The sequence below is a fragment of the Notamacropus eugenii genome, chromosome 3, assembly GCF_028372415.1.
Source record: "Notamacropus eugenii isolate mMacEug1 chromosome 3, mMacEug1.pri_v2, whole genome shotgun sequence".
Taxonomy (NCBI): domain Eukaryota; kingdom Metazoa; phylum Chordata; class Mammalia; order Diprotodontia; family Macropodidae; genus Notamacropus; species Notamacropus eugenii.
The window spans coordinates 374429272-374452009 of NC_092874.1; the positions used below are offsets into that span (position 1 = coordinate 374429272).

The 22738-nt window shown below is 38.1% G+C and overlaps 1 protein-coding gene across 2 annotated transcripts in view; it reads left to right on the plus strand.

The window, feature by feature from the left end:
* Positions 1-18729, plus strand: part of RORB (RAR related orphan receptor B) — a 239654-nt gene extending 220925 nt beyond the window's left edge. For both annotated transcript variants that reach the window (XM_072597461.1, XM_072597463.1), the window contains 4 exons: positions 336-443; positions 3467-3577; positions 6286-6398; positions 17655-18729. In XM_072597461.1, coding sequence (XP_072453562.1) covers positions 336-443; positions 3467-3577; positions 6286-6398; positions 17655-17810 — 488 coding nt within the window. In that variant the 3' untranslated portion in view covers positions 17811-18729. The remainder of the gene's footprint in view (positions 1-335; positions 444-3466; positions 3578-6285; positions 6399-17654) is intronic.
* Positions 18730-22738: the final 4009 nt, after the last annotated feature.

The following is a 22738-nucleotide window of genomic DNA, read 5'->3' on the forward strand; positions in this document are numbered from 1 at the left end:
TGCTAATACCTAATTCAACTTACTTAACATGTATTAAGTGCTGAGCATGCGCAAAGCATTCCGTCTCAAACTGAAAGTACAAAATTAAAACCAGTCCCTGCCCTCAAGAAGTTTACATTCTCCTTGTCTAGATTCCATATTTGCTGAGGTAAGGAAATACAAGGTAATGTAACTAAGAGGGTAAGCAGTCGTCATTTTAGAGGATTATTCGGAAAGGTTTGATTTAAAGGAGAATGAATGAACTGAGTTTATGAAATTTTTTTAAGTGTTCCCTAGAGTGGTATGACTGCTTTAACAAATTCCATGTTACTTTATTTTTTTCTTCACCTGGACAGGTTGCTTGGAAGTGGTTTTAGTGAGAATGTGTCGTGCCTTCAACCCACTAAACAACACTGTTCTGTTTGAAGGAAAATACGGAGGAATGCAAATGTTCAAAGCCTTAGGTAAGTTTATTTTTAGTGGATATATTGGGTTTGTTTGTTTTTTCTGTTTAGTTACTACCAGCTTCCTCAACTTAAACATCAACTTAGGTGTGTGTGTCCATGTAAGGTATGTGTGCCCATGGGCTCCAGCACTGGCAAGAGCAAGAATGAATAATTCATTTTTTAAACATCACATGTATGTGGTCTTCCCCACTTAGAATGTAAAGTTCCTTGAGGGAAAGGACTGTCTTCTATTTTATGTATTTGCATCTTCAGCCCTTAAAATAGTGTTTGACATATAGCAAGTGCTTATTAAAAGTATTTTTTCATTCATTCCTTCAAAGTTTGACTTCCCTCTGAGAAACAGAAGAATCACAGAGCCCACTGAGAATGAGGTAAAGAAAAGACAGTACTGGAAGGTATTTCTCACTTTGAGCTGGACCACAGCTTGGTTGCAGAGAAAGAATAGAGTTCATTCTAATTGATTCTGTTACAAGAGAAAGAAAGAAAGAAAGAAAGAAAGAAAGAAAGAAAGAAAGAAAGAAAGAAAGAAAGAAAGAAAGAAAGAAAGGAAGGAAGGAAGGAAGGAAGGAAGGAAGGAAGGAAGGAAGGAAGGAAGGAAGGAAGGAAGGAAGGAAGGAAGAAAGGAAGGAAGAAAAAGAAAGAAAGGCATATGCTTTATACAGTGGTTCTCTAAATGTATCCAATGTCCCAGGCTTCTTCGGGTAGCATTTATGTTTAAAAGATGATGATACTTAAAATTGCACTTTTGGCATGAATTAATGATACCTGGTTAGGATATCTAATTAAATTAAACATTACATCATCCATGCCCATGTTCTATCTATTAGTCATGGCCAAGCTTATTGAGCATGGCAAGGAGGCTTAGGTAAAAAAGATGATCTACAGGCTGGGTCTTTTGTAATACCAAATAGAAACAGTGATCCAATAGAAAGCCCTGAACTTGATGTCACAAAGCCTGAGTCTGGCCTGTTTGGCCACTAAAAGCTCTGTGCCCCAGTCCCTTAAATTTTTTGAGCCTTAGATCAAATGAGATCATATTTGTAAAGCACTTAGCATAATGCCTGCCACATGGTAAGTACTATATGAATGTTTATTTCCTTCCATCCCATCTTTTCCTTTCATTTCCCTCCCTTTCCTTTTCTTTCCCTTCTCCTTCCTTCCCCATTCCTTGCCCCCTTAAAGACTAGGTGGTCTTTAAGAATGCCTCTAACTCAAAATTTCTCAACTACATATGCTTCACTAATGATGAGCTATGATCCTGGTCCGCAGAACATAAGGAGGACCTCTACTCTGGTGGAACACTGTTTGATTAGAATTGTCTCTTCATCTGTACCAACCCATTCGGGCACCCAAACATGATCAAAGAGCATTAGCAAGCCTGAATTGCTGCCAGGAAAAGTTTCCAAGGTCCTTAGTTTCATCTGCTCCATATCTTGCCCTTAAATGCCAAAACAGGACACCAGTTTTCCTTGCCCATGCTGTTAGCTGATCTAGTTGACTGGCAGCAACTAGGTCAAGGTCGGCACTATTCCTTCCATGCAGTTGATACATGTCCATCCACTTTGTCTCCAAGGCTTAGTTTTCAAGAAAGGAGAAAAAGACTTGACAAAGACCTATGGAAGATTTCCAGCCTCATAAAATAAAAATTAACTTGGGATTGCTATAGGATTGCTAACTGACTATTGTGATAACAACTAGCATTTATATGGAGCTTTAAGGTTGGCAAAATATTGTCCCATCTGAGTCTCACAAAAACCCTGTGGAAAAGGTCCTATTATACCCATTTACAGATGAGGATGAAAGAGGCTAAATTACTTGTCCTGATGTCACACAACTGGTAACTTTTTGAGACAGAATTCAAACTCAGGGCTTCCAGATTCTAAGTCAGTACACTATCTATTACCTTCACCTAGCTACCTATGTTCAATGCTTTTAGTTTTCTCTGTGTCTCCTTCTTTTCTTAAAGGATAATCCTAAGATAGCTCCAGTCCACCAATTAGTTTTCCAGAGAATGACTCAGATCAAAATCTAATTGCAGGAACATAAAAAACTCTTAAGATCATAGGACTGGAAAACAACTAGTCCAACCCTTTCATTTTTTGCCACCACAGTTTAGTAGGAATGTTAAAAACTGAAGAGGATCTATAGGAAAGCAACCAACATGGCAACTGTCCTTGAACCCCTGCCTTCTGAACTAGATAAAGGAACTGAGAATCTTTAACCCAGAAAAGAGAAAAATAAGGGCTCATATGATCAATTATCTTCAGGAATTTCAATGGCTGTCATAGAAAAGAGAGATTATACCAGTTCTTCATGGTCCCAGCAGACAGAAGTAGAGACAACAGTTGGAAACTGCAAAGAAACAAAGACCAGTTTATGTCAGAAAAACTTCCTAACAATTAGAGCTTTCCTCGGTCTCAATAGGTATGTTTTGTCCCATTGGTCATCTCCAAAGGAAAGATCAGTTGACCTTTTGTTAGGTCTGTTGGAGCAAGAATTCCATTTGGCTTATGAGCTGGCTCAGATGACCTCTGAGTTCTCATCCAACTCTGAAATTCTATGATTCAATGATTTTTTTCTCCCTTGATGTAAAGCCAAAGTGTCAAACTCTACTATTGGTCTTCTATAGTGCTGTCTGAACCAGATTAAAATGAAAATGAGAAATGTTTAATTAAATAAAAATACATCATAACATAGATAATGTTAAGTGGTAGTTTTCTAAGACCATATGCAGCCTGTAGGGATCTGTTTCTTATCTGGGTTTGACACCACTACCATGGAGCCCCCAGATGCCCCATACCCCCTGGTTCAGTTCCAAAAAGATTTAGTCAGCCTTTTACTCTTCTAGAACTTTGAGTTTGAAGCTAGACCCATAAGACTGCTGCTTCTAGTAATAATAATAGCTAACATTTATATAATATCTATGTGCCAGGTGATATGACTTGCACTTGACTTTGTTTTGAGTGAGGAAGGATTGAATTACAATGTTTATTCAATGAATTGCTCTTATTCTTTTATAGGTTCTGATGATCTGGTAAATGAGGCATTTGACTTTGCAAAGAATTTGTGTTCCTTGCAGCTGACTGAGGAAGAGATTGCCTTGTTCTCATCTGCTGTGCTGATATCTCCAGGTAGGGAGGGCTGCATGAAAACTGTCATTCTCTTCTTCTTCACCTTCTCCTTTTCTCCTTATCCCCGTAAAACAAGAATGGCTCTATTTCTGCTGATCTCTTTCAAGACCCACTTAAAAAGAACCAGATCTTCCTTTCTTCAGCAGTCTCAAGGACTGAGTGCATCAATTCCATTTTTTTCATTGATTCTGTCTCTTTCTTCCTTTCTATCTCTATCCCTGCCTCTTTGTTTCTCTGTCTCTCTCTCTCTGTCTCTGTCTCTGTATCTCTCTCTTTCTCTCCTTCTCTCTCTCTTTCATTTCTCTCTTTCTGTTCCTGTCTCTCTGTGTTTCTTTCTCTCTCTCCCTTTCTTTTCTTCCTCCATCCTTCTTTCCATCCCTTCCTTTCTTCCTTTACTTCCTTCTTCCTTCCTTGCACTCTAACAAGTTCTCACCTTCTTCTCTGGCTCTAGAAGACGTTTAGTTTTGTTTTCTTTTTCTTTCTGAAATTAGACCAGAACAGATGGCACTGTGACACTCATTCTCTTAATCAAGAACACCAGTCTCAAGGTTCCTTGAGGAAGGTCTTGTTTTGGAGTCCTTGCTTTTTCTAATAAAGCATTTATGGGTTTTTGGCATTTCCCTCTGGGTGGAGAACAGTTATCCTTTTGGGGGTCAGTACTATTCTCTTATAAGGTTTTGTCTGCAATAAAGTGTTCTGGATATTCCCTTACTTCCCACAGTTCCTCAGACATGGAGGTGTGATCTTTTAAAAATGTCTGCACAGAGTAACAGATAACACTAACTATTCCCAGCAAATAATGACAGCCTACGTAATTTCCCTTCTGTTATTCGCTCTCTCTTTTATTTGGTGGTTTTCATGAAATTTACTTGTTTCTATGGAATATGGTTTTCCAAGTGATGAAATGTAAAGCTATGGATCAGTGGGTGAGAGAGAAAAATTTTCACTAAGTCCTGCCCAAAAGAAGCATTTGAATGAGAAACTCCTCACCCCTGCCTTTTTTATCAAAGAAGCCCACGTCAATAAAAAGCTAACATCAGATTTTCAAACACAATTTAACCAAACTTCTCACACGCCTGATTCATGGGTAATCCTGGACCTAAATAGGAAAGTAAGTGAATCCCTGGCTCCCACCATGGCCTGCCCTGCTGCAGATGCAGAAGACTGTGTATAGCCAATAAGATCCCAGTTTTTTCCAGCCAGGGTGGGACTAGCCCGGAAAACATTTGTCTGAACTTTGCCAGGTGGACCTATGAGCCAGCTTTCACATTTTACTTATCTTCCATGTATAGCCTTCTCTTCCTCTGTGTCCCCCTCCCACCCTCCAATACCTCCCAAAAAATTCTGCCTAGTTTGATATGATCATAGTAACAGCTAACGTTTATAAAGTCATTTAAGATTGGCAAGGCACTTTATACATATTAGCTTATTTGATCCTCACAATAATCCTGGTAGGCAGGTGATATTATCACCCCCATCTTACAGATGAGGAAATGAGAATAGAAGAGTTTAAGTGACTTGTTCAGGATCACACAGTAACATGTCTGAAGCTAGATTCAAACTCAGGTTTTCCTGACGCCAAGTTTGGTGCTGTATACACTGCATCACCTAACTGCCTGCCGTATCATAGGAGTTTGCCTTGCCTACTTTATGGAACTTTTCCAACCCTGCCAACAGCCCCATATCAATAACCTTTAGGCACCCTTTTAATATTGTGACCATGCTGCTTCTCAACAGGATACGGAGGATAACAGGTACCAGTAGCCCTCCCACTAGGGAAGAGACTGACCACCCCACAATAGTGGCCAACTGTTTCATTCCAGACAGGCCTGGGAAGGGAGGGGGAGAGCAACTAAATTTAAACTAATGACAATAGTCACTGAGGGCTTTTGTGTTCACTTACGTAAGGGTTTGCTTAACTGTTGGGTAAAGTTGTCATTGCCCCTTCTAGAATTACAGAATCAAGTTGCTCACCTTACTTGAACTGGATTCAGGAGTATTATTATGTCCAGGTTCTTTTCCATGGGTATCTATTCAGCATCTGGAGATTCACACTGACTCATCAGCAAAGCTGGTTTATATTCCTAGGGCTGTGAATGGGTCAGTTCCAATCTGAGACTAGTCCACCATATTGTCTCCTCTCACGTTGTTTTATATGCAGCATCCAGAAGATAAGTGCTGTAATTTCCCATCACCACCACAGACAGCTAACAAAGCCTAGTAGTAGAGAGAGAAATGGGTCTAAAGAGACCAACAGAGATCAATACAACATCAGGTTGTATTAATTTCTATACAAAGCATAAAGTAACTTCCTTTCAATACTTGATAAGAAAGCTTAAAAGTGTGTGACAGGGACAAGCCTTCCCGAATATCAAGGCTATTGTACCACGAAGCTTTTTTTCCCCTCCCATACAGATTATTCATTTCCACTTTTCATTACAGAAACCAAGGCTAGATTCCTGTCAGGAGAGAGGGAGATATAATGTGTGATTAGGAATAAAGAGACGTTAAGAAGTTCTTAACCCAGCACATTTTTCATTAAACCATGATTTCCTGTATCATTTATTGCAAATTTGGAAAGCTGGCTTTACAAGTGGTCTGCTGTGGGACTTGAGATATGGGATTTGCCTTCATTGATGGTAAATGATGCCAAAGCCTTTTTTTTTCTGGTCTCCATCTTTATCACTTCCTTTTTTTTTCTTTGTCAGACCGAGCCTGGCTGATAGAACCTCGGAAGGTTCAGAAACTTCAGGAGAAGATTTATTTTGCGCTTCAGCATGTGATTCAAAAGAATCACCTCGATGATGAGACTTTGGCAAAGGTAGGTCCATAGGATCACTGTGCAGTAAGACCATGAGCCCCACAGAGACTATTCACTATGGCGTAAGGAGACCATTCTCAACAATTACCCAAGTAATTAAAAGCTACAACAGAGTAGAGGCAGTGGAAAGAGTCCTGGTTTCAGAGTCAGAGGATCTCTTCTGGAACTCAAATCTAGCCTCTAACACTATCTGCATGATTTTCAATAAATCTTCCTTGGGATTCATCTTCCTCTGTAAAATGAGGGCATTGAATTAGATGCCTAAAGTCTCTGCCAGCTCCAAATCTGTGATCCTATGTGCAAATAAATTTTACAGCCAGAGACAAACTGAACTATGACCAGGAAGCTAAAGGATCTGAGAAGCATATTATGGGGAGAATAGTTAAAGGAAGTGAGGGTTTTTTAAATAGTAGAAGAAAAACTAAGGAGGGATGGAGGATCATAGTTGTAGAGCTAGATGGAACTTAAAAAGCCATCTAGTCCAACTCTCTCATGGGATCATAGGTTTACAGCTAGAAGAGATCTTAGAGGTCAGTGAGTTCCATTGCCTCATTTTACAGATGAGGATACTGAAGTTGAAAGGGGTTAAAGATATGCAGGATCATTGCAGGTGAATTTGAACCCAAGCCTTCTGATTCCCAATCCAGGGTTCTTTCACTCAGAACTCAACACCTAGTTGTTGTCTTCCAATTTTAAAGGCTAGTATGTGAAAGAGGAAGAAATTTTGTTCTGTGTTTTCCAAATGTGCAGAACCAAGACCAATGGTCAGGAAGTGAAGGGATGCAAATTTAGGCTAAATGAAAGGAAGAGCTAGAGCTATCTAGCCATGGAATGGGTAGCTTCTTCAGGAAATAATGAACTTTGCATCACTGGAAATGTTCAAGCAGATGGTTTTCTATAAGGAATATTGTGAAAAGGATTTCTACTCTGGATGGGAGACTAGACAAGTTGCCGTACATATTGTCTTTCAATGTTAAAAATCTATTTGAATATTCCTAGGTAAAACTGTAGAATATTCTATCCCAGAAAGATTTAAGAATAATATAGTAATATAGTGTCACAAAGACTATATGTATATATATAAAACAGCATTATATATATATGTGTGTGTGTATGTATATATACATATACATATATATATATGTAACGGCATAATATATAATAGAGGCTTCCTGAATTTGCCCTATTAAACAGGGGCAATCTTACAATAGGTTATTTTCAGGAGAAAGAATATTCCCCCTCACCAAAAAAAATCAGAGAAAATAGTTGCTTTAGGGTTCAAATTGGAAAGAACATTAAATCCAGTATCTCTTTTTATGTTCCTTTTTTCAGTATGTGGTGTTACTTTATGTGAGTATAAAGAGAAAAGAACTGAAAAATAAACCTCCAGCTTATCTGAATCTGAGACAGCTTCTTTGCCTTATTTTTCATCATTAAAACCCTCTTACTCAGCATTAGAGCCAGTTCTTGACTTCCTTTGTATAAAAAATGAGAGGAAAAATTTAAGTGCTACAGGTAAAATCTGTGTATTCATGTAGATTTCACATTTGCAGATGTAAGCAAAATACCATTATAACAAACTCCACAGAACTCAAGTCAACAAACATTTATTAAGCACTTACTATATGCCAAACATTGTTCTACCTATTAGAGATACAAAGAAATGCAAAAAAAAAAAAATAGTTCCTACTCTGAAGGAAATAGTTTAAAGGAGAAATATGCAAACTATATACAAATATTATACAGGATAAACTTGAGATAATCAAGATAAAGAAAGTACTAGCATTAAGAGAAAATCAACAAAGGCTTCTTGTAGAAGGTAGAATTTTAAGTGGAATTTTAAGTAAGCTAAAGATGGAGATGAGGAGAAGAGAATTCTAGGCATGGAGGACATACAATAAAAATGTGTTATCAGGAGTCTGGAATTTTATGTTATTTTATCAATGAACAAAAATCTATTTTTTCTCTTTCATACTCCTCTCTCATTGGGAGGGGGAAAAAAGAAGTAAAACAAAATCCTTCTATAAATATTTATAATGAAGCAAAACAAATCCCTACTTCAACCCTGTCTGTAAAAGCTATTCCTCAGTATTCACTCTCAGTCTATCACCTCTCTGGGAGGAGGTGAGCAGCATTTTTTGTCATGAGTCCATTGGAATTGTCATTGGTCATTACTTTGACTAGAGTCCTTGAGTCTTTTAGAGTTGTTTTCTCAGGTGCTCCACCATTGTCCCAATGCCCCAAGCTTGCAACCTCAGTGTCATACTCAACTCCTTACTTGCCCTCCCCCCACATAAATCCAACCCGTTGCTAAATCTTGTCATTTCTACTTTTACAATATCACTCATATATGTTCCCTTCTCTTCACTCACACAGCCATAACCCCAATTCAAATCTTCATTATCTTTCATCTGGATTATGTGATCATCTTCTAATTGGTCTCTCTTTTTTAAGTCTCTTCCCACTCAATTTTCCTAAAGTATAAATCTGACCATATTGCTCCCCTAATCAATTAAACTTCAGTGGCTCCCTATTACCTCTAGGATCAAATATGAATTCTTCTGTTTGGCATTCAGAACCCTTCATACCTCCACACTTTCTATGATCCAGAGAAACTGGTCTCCCTGCTGATCTTTGGACAAGACATTCTAACTCCTGACAAAGTTACAGATGGTGAGAGTAATCCAAGGTTGGGGTTTTACAAGGCATGATACTAATAATGGTGATGATGGCATTTCCATAGCCCCTGCTACGTTCCAAACACTGCACTAAACATTTTACAAATACTATGTCATTTGATCCTGACAACAATCTGAGAAAGAGGATCTATTTTTATCTCCATCGTAAGATGAGAAAACAGAGGGTAAGTCACTTGTCCAAGTGTCTGAGTCTGCATTTGAACTCAGGTCTTCCTGATTCCAGGGCCAAATCTCTACCCACTTCACCATCTAAACTACCCACAGCATGATCACTATTGGGACAAGCAAGCAAAGCATCTGAGTGTAAAGAGCAGATCAGAATTGAAATAATTCACTAAGGGCAGAGATAGAGAAGAGAGCAGAGTGTAGCAAATGCTTAGGTAATAAACAACTGGGAAAGAACTGAGCAGGGGAGTGGTTGGAGGCCATAATGAGGATAAAAAGCCTTCCAGTTATTCATTATATGATGTGGCTTCAATGGAGAAATGAACTGGTGACCAACATCGTCATTCATATCCATTGATATTCAACATCAATATTCAATGTATTGACACATTGCTGTCAGTCAAGTGGGTTGATGACCTTAAAAAAGCCCAATGATACCAGAGGATGGGATCTGTCTCCTGGCCTTGGTTAAACAGGATACATACTAGGGAAGAGCAATGGTATGGTGGAAATAACACTGACTGTTTTTAGAGGATCTGGTTTCAAATTCTAGCTCTTCCAGTTACTAGTGTGGCACAAAGAAAGTCATTTAACATATCTATCCCTCTTTAAAATAAGGGGACTTAACTTAACTGTAAAGTCATTTCTAGATATAAATCTATGATCCTATGCATTTGTCAGGTATAAATGGTAGAGTGAAGGAGCTGAATTAGGTTACAAGGCTTTTTCTTTAATAACAGACCCTGAAAGATTTCGTTGACCATTGACTCAGGATACTTTGTTGACCTAAGGTTAGTTTCAGAGTTAATGGACTCTGTGTCCTTAAAATAGCAGTCCTGGGAGTCACCTTATTATGAAGAGTACTTACTAGAAAAGAGTGCCCACTAAAATCCAGCATCTTCACTTGGTTCTTCTAGATAATCCTTCTTTTTCCCCAGCGATGAAAAATTTTCCCTCCATAATTTTCAATGTATATTTTTCCTGATCTCTACTGTCTTTGCAAAGGTCCCTTTCTAGGTAGATCCACGTGAGAACTGAACTGGAAGGCAGGGGTCCTGGATTCTACCTGGCCTTGGGAAAATCTCTTTCTCTATCTGCACCTGAGTTTCCTCACCTGCAAAATTAAGGCGATTGAAATAAGTGGCCTTTTAGATTTAGGTCCCTTCCAACTCTAAAATGCTGTAATTCTGTAAGAGAAATAACTATTTCCTTCTGTAGCCTATTTAGTATAGGTTCATCAGTTATGGGCTCAGTGTGATTGTTCGATGGATTTCTTGGATGTATTGTCTGATACAGAAACAGAATGAAGAGTCTAAAATTTGCCTGAATCATAGACTTGAAATAACATGACCTAAAATAAAATCATCTGGTTTATATTGTTCTGGGCCCCAAAGTCACAAAGTGGAGCATCAAAAGAACCTGTATCCAGGGAGCATTCCTTATTCTCACTAGCCTTTCATTCAGAGAGACTTGTGGCTCACTTTGAGGTGCTTTCTTCCTGGGGAATCAGAATGTGAAGGACCTAAGCACTCCGAAGTACCCTTCTTGTGCCCTGGAATTTAAAATGAGTCAGTGTGAGACCTATGCTTTTAAGCAATGAAGAAAAAGAAAAAAGACAGGTGTGACTGCTGGTATCATTGATGAGTCTTTTCTCAAGGCTGAGGTGAGAAGTACGTTCAGCAGATGCAAGAGTGACCTGGTTGGCTAAACCAAGGTGAATAATGGAAGATAAGGCTATGAGGTAGGTTGGGGCATATACTTAATCAGTGCTTTTGGATTGATTATGGAAATCCCCAAATTCACAACTAAAGAAGTTTGCACTTTATGAATTAGATCAGGGAATGACTAGTGATTTTTTAAGAGAAAAATAACAGGATTAAAATAACATGTTAGGGGGAAGGGATGTTCTTGTGTCAGGATAAGGGGGCAAGCTATTGCAGGATAATAAAAACTAAAATGAGCTTTCCAGAAGGTGGAATAGAAAAGACGGGATAGAAGATGAAGAGATTATGGAAAATTGATAAAAAAAAAAAAAAGATTCAGTTCAAACAATTAAATAAACAAGGAGAGCAAATGAACCAGATATACAATACCCATGTTAACATTGTTGTTTAGTCGTTTCAGTCATGTCCCACTCTTTGTGACCCCCTTTTGGAGTGTTTTCCTGGCAAAGATACTGGAGTAGTTTTCCATTTCCTTCTCCAGATCATTTCATGGATAAGGAAACTGAGCCAAATAGGGTGAAATGACTTGTCCAGGGTTACACAGTAAGTGTCTGAGGCCAAATTTGAACTCACGAAGATGAGTCTTCCCAATTCAAAGCCCAGTGCTCTATCCACTGGACCACCTGTCTGCCCAGCCATGTTAATACTTTCTGTCATTATCTATGTGGAGAGTCAAAGCACATGTCTTCAAATACCATCTCTTCTACTTAACTACCTGTGTGACCTTAGGCAAGATACTTAACCTCCATTTGGCAGGTACTGTGCTATGGGCTGGAGATACAAAGTCAAGTAATCCCTGTCAAGGAATTCAATCTATTAGATGATTTTGTGACTGATGGAATATAAAGGGGAAGGAAGAATGAAGAGTTAAAAATGATGATTCAGTTTGGTTGTAGAAGAATAGTGGGTACTATTAATAGGAATAAACACATCAGGAAAAAGAGTTGGTTTGAGAGAACAGGAATATGCAAGTATAAATATCCAACAAGGAATTATAAATGCTAGACTCTAGAAAGAGATCAGGGTTGGAAATATCTTGGGAGCCATCTTTATAGCTGTCATATCAAAGTAGATGAGGTCTCTGAGAAAAGAAACATGGAGAAAACCTTCAGGGCATGCCCACATTTAGTGAAAGGGGAAACAAGTTGAGAAGACAAAGAGGGGTGGTTAGAAACATAGGAGGCAAACTAGATAGTTCAATGTCATCAAAGCCATGAGAAAATATAGTTTCAAGAAATATGATGTGGTCAACAATGTCAAGTGATAAATGGGTGCAGTGGTAGATATCTGTAATCCCAGTTACTGAAGGAAACTGAGGCAGATCTGATAATATTAAGAGTTCAGAGCTGCAGTGGGATAAATGAATAGTGTCCACACTAAGTTTAGCATTATGGCTTTCAAAAGAGGCACAGGGTGTCACCAGGTGACCTAAGAAGCAACAAAAAGGTCCGAGTCAGAAATAGACATACTATTTAGGATTCATGAAGGATAACAAAGCAAGTGTTTTCAAATCTTGTATCAGGCCCCTACTCACTATGTGACCTTGGGTGAGACATTAAACGTCTCTAGACATCCTTTGTAGAATGAGAAGGTTGGACTTGGTGACCTCTGAAGTCCTTTCCAGCTCTATATCTATGCTCCTATGAGCTAATTTGAATCTGCGTTTACTTTTTTTTTAAAAAGTTATCATGAATTTTGCAGGTGCCAACAACCAACAATAGAGATAAAATATCAACCCTCTTTCTAAATGTATTGATTTCCTTTACATACATCATTGAGTCAAAATATGCTGATGTAGTACTCTATACTAAAAGAATTAAAATGCATTATAAATAGTAGTAAATTGAATCATGCTTCATTAAGCTTCTCTGAAACTTTGATCCTGCCTTAGTTGTATACCAGTAATGGGGGATGAGGGTAAGGGTTAGGCACCTTGACATTCTAGATGACCCTTGTGAACCTAGATCCTTACCTTCATTGGCTTTAGCTTCCAATCTTTCCACATCAATTGAAATAGCTGGTCCAGTTTCTTATTATGTCAAGGTTCAAAAATTATTAATTTTCTCAGAAAACACTTCCTAGGGAAGAGCAGAGGAATATTCTCATTCCTCAAAAATCATAATTTTTTCCTTATTGACAGCCCTTGTAGATATAACTAAAAGCTTCATTGTTATAAAGGAATATTTGTGTGAATGAAGCAAACTTAAAATGGCTCTCTTTGTGATGGTGTGATTATTTCCAAAGTGAAGGAATTTCCTTAGATTTTAGAACCTCCAATCCCAACCCCCCCCCCCCTCTTCTCTGAGTGTGTCTGAATCACCTCCCCAGCTGTTAGAAAAGTTGTTGTGCCATTAAGTGCTGCTAAGGCTGCTTCTGGCCTCCCTTTGAAATGCACATACCCCTGCTGTACTACATAATATTAATGAGCAATAAGTGACTGCCTGCTGCTTCTTTCAGTAGACCCTTCTGGGCCCTGACAGAAGATGCTGCTGTTCCTGAGAGGTATCCTGCAGCATTGTTTCTCAAGACAAATGTTGAACTTTGTATTCTCCTATTGCAGTCTCTATGTCCACAACTTACTAGAGACTTTTAAAAACTACCAAGTCTATCACACATAGAAGGATTTTCTTCTCATTTGTCATTTGCTGTCATGGAAAATCCAAAAAGAATTGTATCATCAATATCAGGCCGCTTTTGCAGGCAAGCAGCAGCAGATGGCTTGGAGCCACACCAAAAGAAGGGGGAGCTCAAAGTGCAGATTGAGCATCATCTTAGGCCCTGTCTTTTAACATAAAATAAGAAGAATCTGCATTTACTTTTCAAAAATAATGTTATCATCAATTTTGCAGTTGCCAACAACCAACAATAGAGATAAAATACCAACCCCTATTCTAAACCTATTGATTTCCTATAAATTCATCATTTGGTCAAAATATGCTAATGTGCTCTATAGCAAAGGAATTAAAATGCATTATAAATAGTAGTAGAATGGATGATGCTTCATCAAATTACTGGTTAATAAAATCAGTTACTAATTTGAATCAATGTGGGAAAACTAGAAATTCATGATCTGGCTTTTCCCACATCTATTTAAACCAAGAACTGATTAAATTATCTTTTTCCCATGAACTTACAAGACCTCCCCATATAAGCTAACCCATGGAGTCCTTCAAAACTATTTCACTGAGTATTTTGTAAATGAATTATATACCGCCCAAAATAATATTCACAGTAACTATAATAATGAATATGAAAACAGCCCTAAAGAACATTAGAATTGAGATCTATAGAATGCTCAAGTGTAGACAGTACATAGTCCAGAGAACTAAGGATGGAAAACATTTCCTTCCTCTCTATAGGGAGGTGGTGATAAAAGGAGAATGACAGGGCCAATATGTTGGTTTGTTTTCATGACTATATTTCTTTTTTCAAAAGAAGGATTCTATTTGGTGGTGAGGGGCTGGGGCGGATTTTGTTTGGGAATTGACAGTGAAATTTAAAAAGCACCAATAAAACTCTTTTTTAATCATTCAAATTGAAAAAACAGGTAAACAGGACAGCGTTGAAAGTAACCTAGGATTCTTATGTAGTTGGCTTTTTGCTTAATAAGCAGTATGGAATAGAGATTCATACTTTCATATGCAATCTTCCTTCTCTGTTTCACTATATATGTAAACTGATATATAGAGAGATATATGGGTATAAAATTATGATTAGAATAATGTTGTTTTTTCAGTTTCAGGATTCAGAGATACTATTTAAATGTCAGATTGAGCCCTACAATTAGTCGATTGCCCCCACAGCCTCTTTACTGTCCAAGTATATCCATCTCAAGTCACTTTACTAACTAGATTTGTAACAATATAATATTAGGCAAAGTTAGGTTAAAGAGGAGCAGTTATTTCCACAGAATCAATGGTATGAATTGGTGGTGAGCTAAACAAAATTATGGTAAGTTTTTGTGACTTCATGTTACAGTTTGGCTAAAACGTACTTACCTACATTATTGCAAAATACCATTAATATTGCTTTGCATCAGACATGACTGGACAAATATAGTAAGACTTCTGCAACCTCCTTCCTTGAAAGGGATCATCTTTAAATGCAATGCTCTGTAGAGGACTTAGTAATTTTAAGTAGAGATCCCTTGGTGAATTAATAGAACTAATGGATCAGTCTCACTGTTGTGATTTTGTTTTTCCAACCTGACTCTTGGGAAAGACCAACTAAGGCTCAGGACCCACCTTCTAAAGAGCTTCATTTAGTACAATGGCCAGTTCCACTCTTAATGTCTAGGCTAGTTGCAAAATTTAAGGAGTTTGAGTTCCAGAAGGTGAGATATGAAATCTTAGCTTATTTATAAATAAGCTCTAGTTCTGCTCATTCAAACAAGGAACGTTTCAGAAAGCGATCTGAGACCTCAATGTGCACAATATCCACTTCTATCTAGAATTATGTTGTGGAACAAGCTCTCCTAAAATTGCTTTTGCCCATCTTCTTTGGATGGAATATTGACTGGTTAGTGGAATTACATTATCATTTCCCAAAGTGAATACTTTGGGAATCTGTTTAACCCTATACTTTCATCATTTTTCTTCCTTTACACATGAATTGGGTATCATTTAGTCATTGCACAAAAGAAAAAGCCACAGTGGCATATTTAGAACCTTAGGGCAAGCAAGGAGTATCTGCTCTCACATCCAGCTTTAAATATCCCATGAACAACTATCACCCTGTTCTTTCATGTCAACTTTTATCAGCAGTGGAGGTGGCTTTGTTACAAAATTTGACTCCCTATGTTACACTATGTATTCTGTATCCTCTTTAATATAAATCAACAACTATTATCTTGGTGCCATTTTCAAACCATTAGCCATACAAGTATTATTTCATTAATTATTGAATGAAAGAAAGAAAAGAGCAGACTTCAGAATATCACACAGTTGGAGAAAGTTCAAGTATAGTTCACACTCAAAACTTTTCCATTGTCTGTTTCCTCCTTAATTTTGAAAGTCATTTTAAAAGTATGTGAATGAATAAGGATAAGGGCCAGAGTGGAGAGAAAGGAGAACACCTTCCAGGAAACCTCTTTGGCAATTCTAGTTGTTAGCCATCTTTTTTTTTCAAGAGATGCTCACCTTTAAGTGTCAGTGTTCTCTTTTCACAAATTGAAGAATTTTGCTGTATCTTTAAAGTTACTGAAAGGCATAGATTTAGAGGAAGGAAGAACCTCAGAGGCCATCTAGTTCAGCATGCTCATTTTACAGAGGAGATAACTGAGATCTAGAGAAATCAAGTGATTTGCCCAAGGTCACACAGGTAGGAAACAGCAAAAACCAAGATTTCAGTCTAGGTACTCTGGCTCCAATATCCACTGTTTCTTTCGCTACCCAATAGTGCTTCCTATATTATTATGCAAATCAAAATAGGAACCTTGAAAATCAATACTGCACCGCTTCTCAAGTATGGCTAAAAAATAGGAGTTAATATCTCCTAAATCTATAAAACATTATGAGTAATCAAGGCTTTTTGGAAAGCAAGAACTTCTGCACACAAGTCCAGGTGTTCTCTATCATTTTTATATACTTATATTCATTGAGCCTGAGAGATTCTCCCATGCATGTACAGGATCCTGTAATACAGTGAAATAGTCAGTGGTCTAGGAATCAAAAGAATTGGGTTTGAATTTGTACACTGCTACTTTCTAGCCATGTGACTTTGGATCTGTCACTTCATTTTACATTTCCTCATCTGTAAAATAAGAACATTATACCAGAAAAGCTTGAAGATACTTTCTAACAATTCTATCATTATATACATTACTCTTATACGTCTCATTCTAAACTGACCTAAAGAGACTTTATGAGTCCTTCTCGTGGGTAAACTCAGGTTATATTGTTTGTGTTTGGGGGACCAAGTTTGATACCGTTCATTAGAAAAGTTTGCTTGACCGTAGAGCAGTTCTCATAAACCTTGGGATACTGTTTGACAAAATTTGAAGCTTTCTCTACTAAAGTCAGCCTATAAGAACCTCTTATAAAATATAAACTTAGGTGTCATATACAGTCTCTGGGAAATGCATAATCAGATCCTCCCAAAAAATTTTTAACCAGCATACTTTGAGCTGTTCCTCGGCAATCCATCTCTCTATTGCATGATTTTTTCCTGATTATCCTCCAACCTGAACTCTGCTTCCTCATCTCCACCTCCTGAATTTTCTGTCTTCTTTCAAAGTCCTACCTTCTACAGGAAATATTTCCCAATCCCCCTTCATTCCAGTATCTTCGCTCTAAGATTAGCTCCAATTAATCCTTGTTCTTTTTTTTCATGGTTACTTGTCTCCTTCATTAGACTGTGGCCTCCTTGAGATCAGGGAATGGGTTTTTTTTTTTGTTTTTTGTTTGTTTGTTTGTTTGTTTGTTTTGCCTTTCTTTATATCTCAGCATTTAGTAAGCATTTGTAGACTTGACATGTGAAGTTGGCTTTCTTCTTTCTGGGCATCTTCTGCTCCACTCCACCCCCCACCTTTGACCCTAATCATTTGGTTTCCTCTGGTGCCGCTGTTGAAAGACTCAGACTGTAGACATTGACTCTAAAAAAGAATTCAATGACCAACTTTCTAAACTAATCCTTCCCTTTTTCTTTCTCTTTTTAATCTCCTTATACAGTTGATAGCCAAGATACCAACTATCACCGCAGTTTGCAACTTGCATGGAGAGAAACTGCAGGTATTTAAGCAATCTCATCCTGATATAGTGAACACACTGTTTCCTCCATTATATAAGGAGCTTTTCAACCCTGACTGTACCACAGTCTGCAAATGAAGGGGAGCACAGAGCTGTCATGTGGTTCTGGAATGCGTCACTCTTAAGGCAAAAAGCAATGAGCTCATGAAGACTTATGAAAAAATGTCACTACTGCAACACTAGGAATGTCCTGCACTAATAGAATTATTTTTCACCGCTACAGTTTGAAGAATGTAAATATGCACCTGAGTGGGGCTCTTTTTTTTTTTTTTTTTTGGAACTGACCATAAATATACAAATATAGGACACTGGGTGTTATCTTTTTTTTAATTTTATTGGGGTATGTTTTGGGAGACAACTGTTCATAGAATTTTATTGTAGATAAAAAAATGAGAACAGAGCGGTACCTTACATTATTACTCTTGCTGTTTATTGTTCAAATATAATTTAAGAAAATTCCACTTATTAGACTTACCTATTTCTATGTTTTTAGATAGTTAATTGCATGTGGAAATTTGTAGCTGTCTTGGAAAGTACTGTGCATGTATGTAATAAGTATATAATATGGGAATATATTATATATGACTATTACTTATACATGCACATATACTGTGGCTTAAAATCCCATGCCTACTTGCAAAGGATGTTCAGTCAGGCTTTCTTGTATTATTTACCCTCCTTGTAATGTGTCAGCTTTATGTTGAGTAACCTGGATTTTTGCTTTGCCAACCAGAGTTTAGCCATCCATAGCTAATGGCAGGATGGTATCAATGTTCTGAAATCCATGTACGAAAAGTAGTGGATACAATAGACAGCCTCTATACTAACAGTTCTATTTGTAGCCATGGTACAAAAAGCCTTGTCTGGAGGGTTCAAATGGAAAGTTCAATGTTTTTTCCTGTTCTAAGAATCAGGCAACAGATATTATTATGGGGACCTGTGGCTGGAAAAGTTTTTGACCCAACACAATAAATATCGGATATTTCCCACTAGAAAATGCAATTTTTTTTCTTTTTTCCCAAATCTCTAGTTACAAAAGGGATTTCTCCTCAGAGCACATTATAGCATCAAATGAGAAATATAGGCTATGGATAGTGATCACCAGCAAACACAGACATTAAAAAAAAAGTGATGTGACCAATGAAAATACAGGGGTATTGTCATTTTATGCAAATGTTTAGTTCTAAGAACTATTCAGATGAAGTAAAAGTTGCATGAGTGAGTACCAGGCAAAGAATTAGAAAAAAATATTTTCACATATAAGAGAAAGCTGCAATAAACCTAAATTTTACATATGTACCCTCTATAGTTCTGGGGACTTCATTCTATGCCTGCCTCTATTTCTCTCTCTCTCTCTCTCTCTCTCTCTCTCTCTCTCTCTCTCTCTCTCTCTCTCTCTCTCTCTCCCTCTCTCTCTCTGTCTATCTCTGTCTTTCACTCTTTCTTTGTCTCTGCCTCTGTCTCTTTAAAACCTCCAGATCATATATTACAAAAGTGGAACAGTAATTGACTTGCTATGAAAGAGTCTTAAAAAGATATCATATTTTAGAATTAGGCTATTTTAAGTAACTAGAATAGCATCACTTGTTCAGCCTTTTAAAGACATGAGAAGTGTATTTCAGAATACACAGTCAGCCTATGAACTTAAATATATAAATATATATGTATACATATGTTGGGGTCCCCTAGACCATTGTTGGAGTCCCCTAAACCCCCCGACCCAAGGCTCTTGTCCAGCAAGAGACCTTGACCTAGTGAGTAATGAATGACGCAGGAGGCAGGATGGCGATCAGCTCCGTTTATTCCAGCTAGCTCACATGCATATATAGTCTAAATTACGTGAATATTCCTAAGCATATACACTGAACCTATCATCTAACATTTTTCCTTATATGGATATCTTCTCCACCGAGCATCCAGAACTGTACTCAGAACTGCCACGTTGCCAACAAGGACTAGACCCTTCCTCCTAGTGCCACCTAGTTCCACCCCTACTGACAAGCCCCTAGTTTACCTAGGCAGGCTCTCAATGTAGTGTCCTGCGATGGGCAGGGGTTGGCTCTAACTTGTCCCGTTACATACATATACACACACACATACACACACACACACAAACACACACACACACACAGGAGAGTCAGTGCAGTTGAAGTCCCCATAGAAGTAGGGTTGGTGGTCCATTAATTCTCACTTCTCCCTTTACTCCTCATCAGATTGTTCCATAGAAAGAAACTAAATTCCGAGTCTTCTATGCCTGTTCTCTATTGGCTGATCTTGCGGAAGATCAGGAGAGGGGAGTCTTGGAGTACAAAATAATGAAAATTATGCTATCCTTTTGTCAATTAACAGATGCCACCACTTCATTAAAATATTGCCTTTTCTCCTGGGAAGGGAGGGGCCCACAGCAGAGAAAACGATGCGTGTGTCTTTTAGATAGGTGCAGTCAGTCATCAGTGGAAACATGGATTTTTCTAGCCTTTAAACTCTTCTGAGGTTAGCTTTCCCCAGTTCACATAAGAACTCACAGATAATCAGAATGGTGGCATTTGCCTTTTCCAGATAGAAACCAGAGGCTTTTTTCCCCTAATGATTGATGAATTCCAAACCGATAGGGGAAAACAAAAAAGGCTTTAAAATAATGAATCTCGTTCTCAACTACTGTTATATTCAATTAATTTAACTACATTGAACCAAATTACCTTGGGTGTCGAAGAAGACAGCTGTAGACGGCTTATTATGCTGCTACAGGGACTCAATTCTTTTTGGTGTAAATGTCACTCCTGCTAGCGCTTTGTATAAAGAATTAATTCCAAGAGTCATATTTCCTTCTAATGGAAAGATTACTTTACTGATTGCTAGGAAAACAGGGTAATAGAAGGCACTCCATTAAACCAAGCCGTTTCCAAATGCAATAGATGTTTTATGATTGGCTTGTGATAGGAAAGGCTCTAAGTGTCTGCCTGGTGTTTCCCTTTGAGCTTTTGAACTTATGTCAAACTTTGTTTTCCTAGTTCCGTTGTCCTAGTGTTTTCCATTGTTGGCCTTTAATTCTTATTCAGTTGCACTGGGAATCATGCGTTTCCTTCATTTTCCTCAAGAGGTTTTTAATTGACTCAATTTATGAAGAGGCAGAGTGTGTACGTGTGTGTGTTTTTAACTTCCCCTAGTCCCATGGGTGAATTTGTAGAAGGACTGCTCCCCCATACTTGCGGAGGAGACAGCTTAGAACTAAAGTAGTTTCCACGTTTTCTAGAGTTGGTTTGAAACTGTACACTGGTGGCTTTTTGTAGCTGTGGGAGAGGGACTAAATCTAGCTGCCCCATCACGCATCCCACCAGCCAACATAAGAAACCAAAGGAATCAACACTCTGATGTCCACTTCAGGACCTGAAGAGAATACTTCAATTTTGTTTTACTGTAGGACACTGGGAAAAATCCAAATCTGGCCCAGAGAGAATTGAGTAGTGCTGTTAGTAGCATTGAAATCTGTTATACCTTTTTGAGCACCTCTTTAAAGTGCATCTGTGAAGAAATCAGCACCTGATATGAACAACTTACTTTCCCTTAGGCCCTTCTTAGCCAATAGCTACATCACACTATGTCCAAGCACTTTGTCCTATTTCCATGAGAATCAACAATTGTCTACGATATATTTGTGATGCAATGAACATGAGACAACATGAGAAGCCACGTTCTATCCTTTTCAATTCACTCTTTGTAAATGACAATCACTGCTTAATGCAGATGTTGCACTGTATTCCACTCAGGGAATTTTAAAAAAAATTTTATATATATATATATACACATCAAGAATGAGGGGAGAAAAAACAGGAAAGAAATTTGAACAAAATTGTAAGCACTAAAAATGGACTCCAATAAGTGACTTCCCTTTCTTCTCCCACCAGACAAGGCTTTCAGGCCAGCTATTAGACACTAAATGCTTGTAACCTGAATTCACTGTCACTATTTTCCTCAATTCACTGAAAAGTTATCGCCATCATTCCCCAGATAGCACGCTGGCAGCTAAAGACAGCTCAGACCCCTTCTCTAAAGCCTATTGACTAGCAAAAGAAACAAATTGCCCTGTTAATACCACAGCTTATCTCCTAATAAAAACAGGTTTGGCAATACGGGTCCTGACCAAAGGGGCAATTGATTTTGTTTGTCAGGCCAGGAAACTAAAAGTGTGGTTTCCCCATCTGCCCGGTGGCAATATTGAAGGAGGAAAAACAAAGGTTGAGAGGAAAATGGCAAAGTAATCTGTTACAAACCTGGCTGATCCCTTCTCACTGCCAACTATCAGAATCAGAGGCTAAGCCACAAGTCTAATCTAACCTGGGACTCAAGTCATATTGGACAAAAAATAGTTTTCCAAGCTAGCTCTACAATTAATTTCACTACAGGCATTTTAGGGTTTCATCCCCATGGGTCCACTCTATAGGACTGTTTAAAAGGCAAAACCAAGGGTTTGGAGTTAGAAGGGATGTTAGAGGTCATCTATTCCAAATCCATTTTACAGATAAGGAAACTAAGGCTAAGAAGGATAAAATGATTTGCCCAAGGTCTCAAATGGCGGAATTGGGATTCAGATCTAGGTCTTTGGACTTCACATACAACACTTCGGTCTCCTTGGCAAATTCTAAGCAGCTAGATCCGTTTGGGGGAATCCAAGGCAACCAAATACTGTGGTAATGCTGTTACTCTTTATCAGATTACGTTATGACAACGTTCCAGTATAATTTTTATTGGCAATTTCTCTTATGGTTTATCCCATACTACTTAGAACTGTTCAGCATTTCAAGCCAAACCATATATGGAGAAGAATTGTTAGACCACTAACTGCCCATGTGTCAATGTGTATGAGGTCAGAATTCCAACAGAACGCTAGTGTCTCAAGGATTGACTCTAAGCTTGTTGTTAAGTGATTCAGTCATGTCTGACTGCATGCCAGTACTGTCCGTGGGGTTTTTTTTGGCAAGGATAATGGAATGGTTCACCATTTCCTT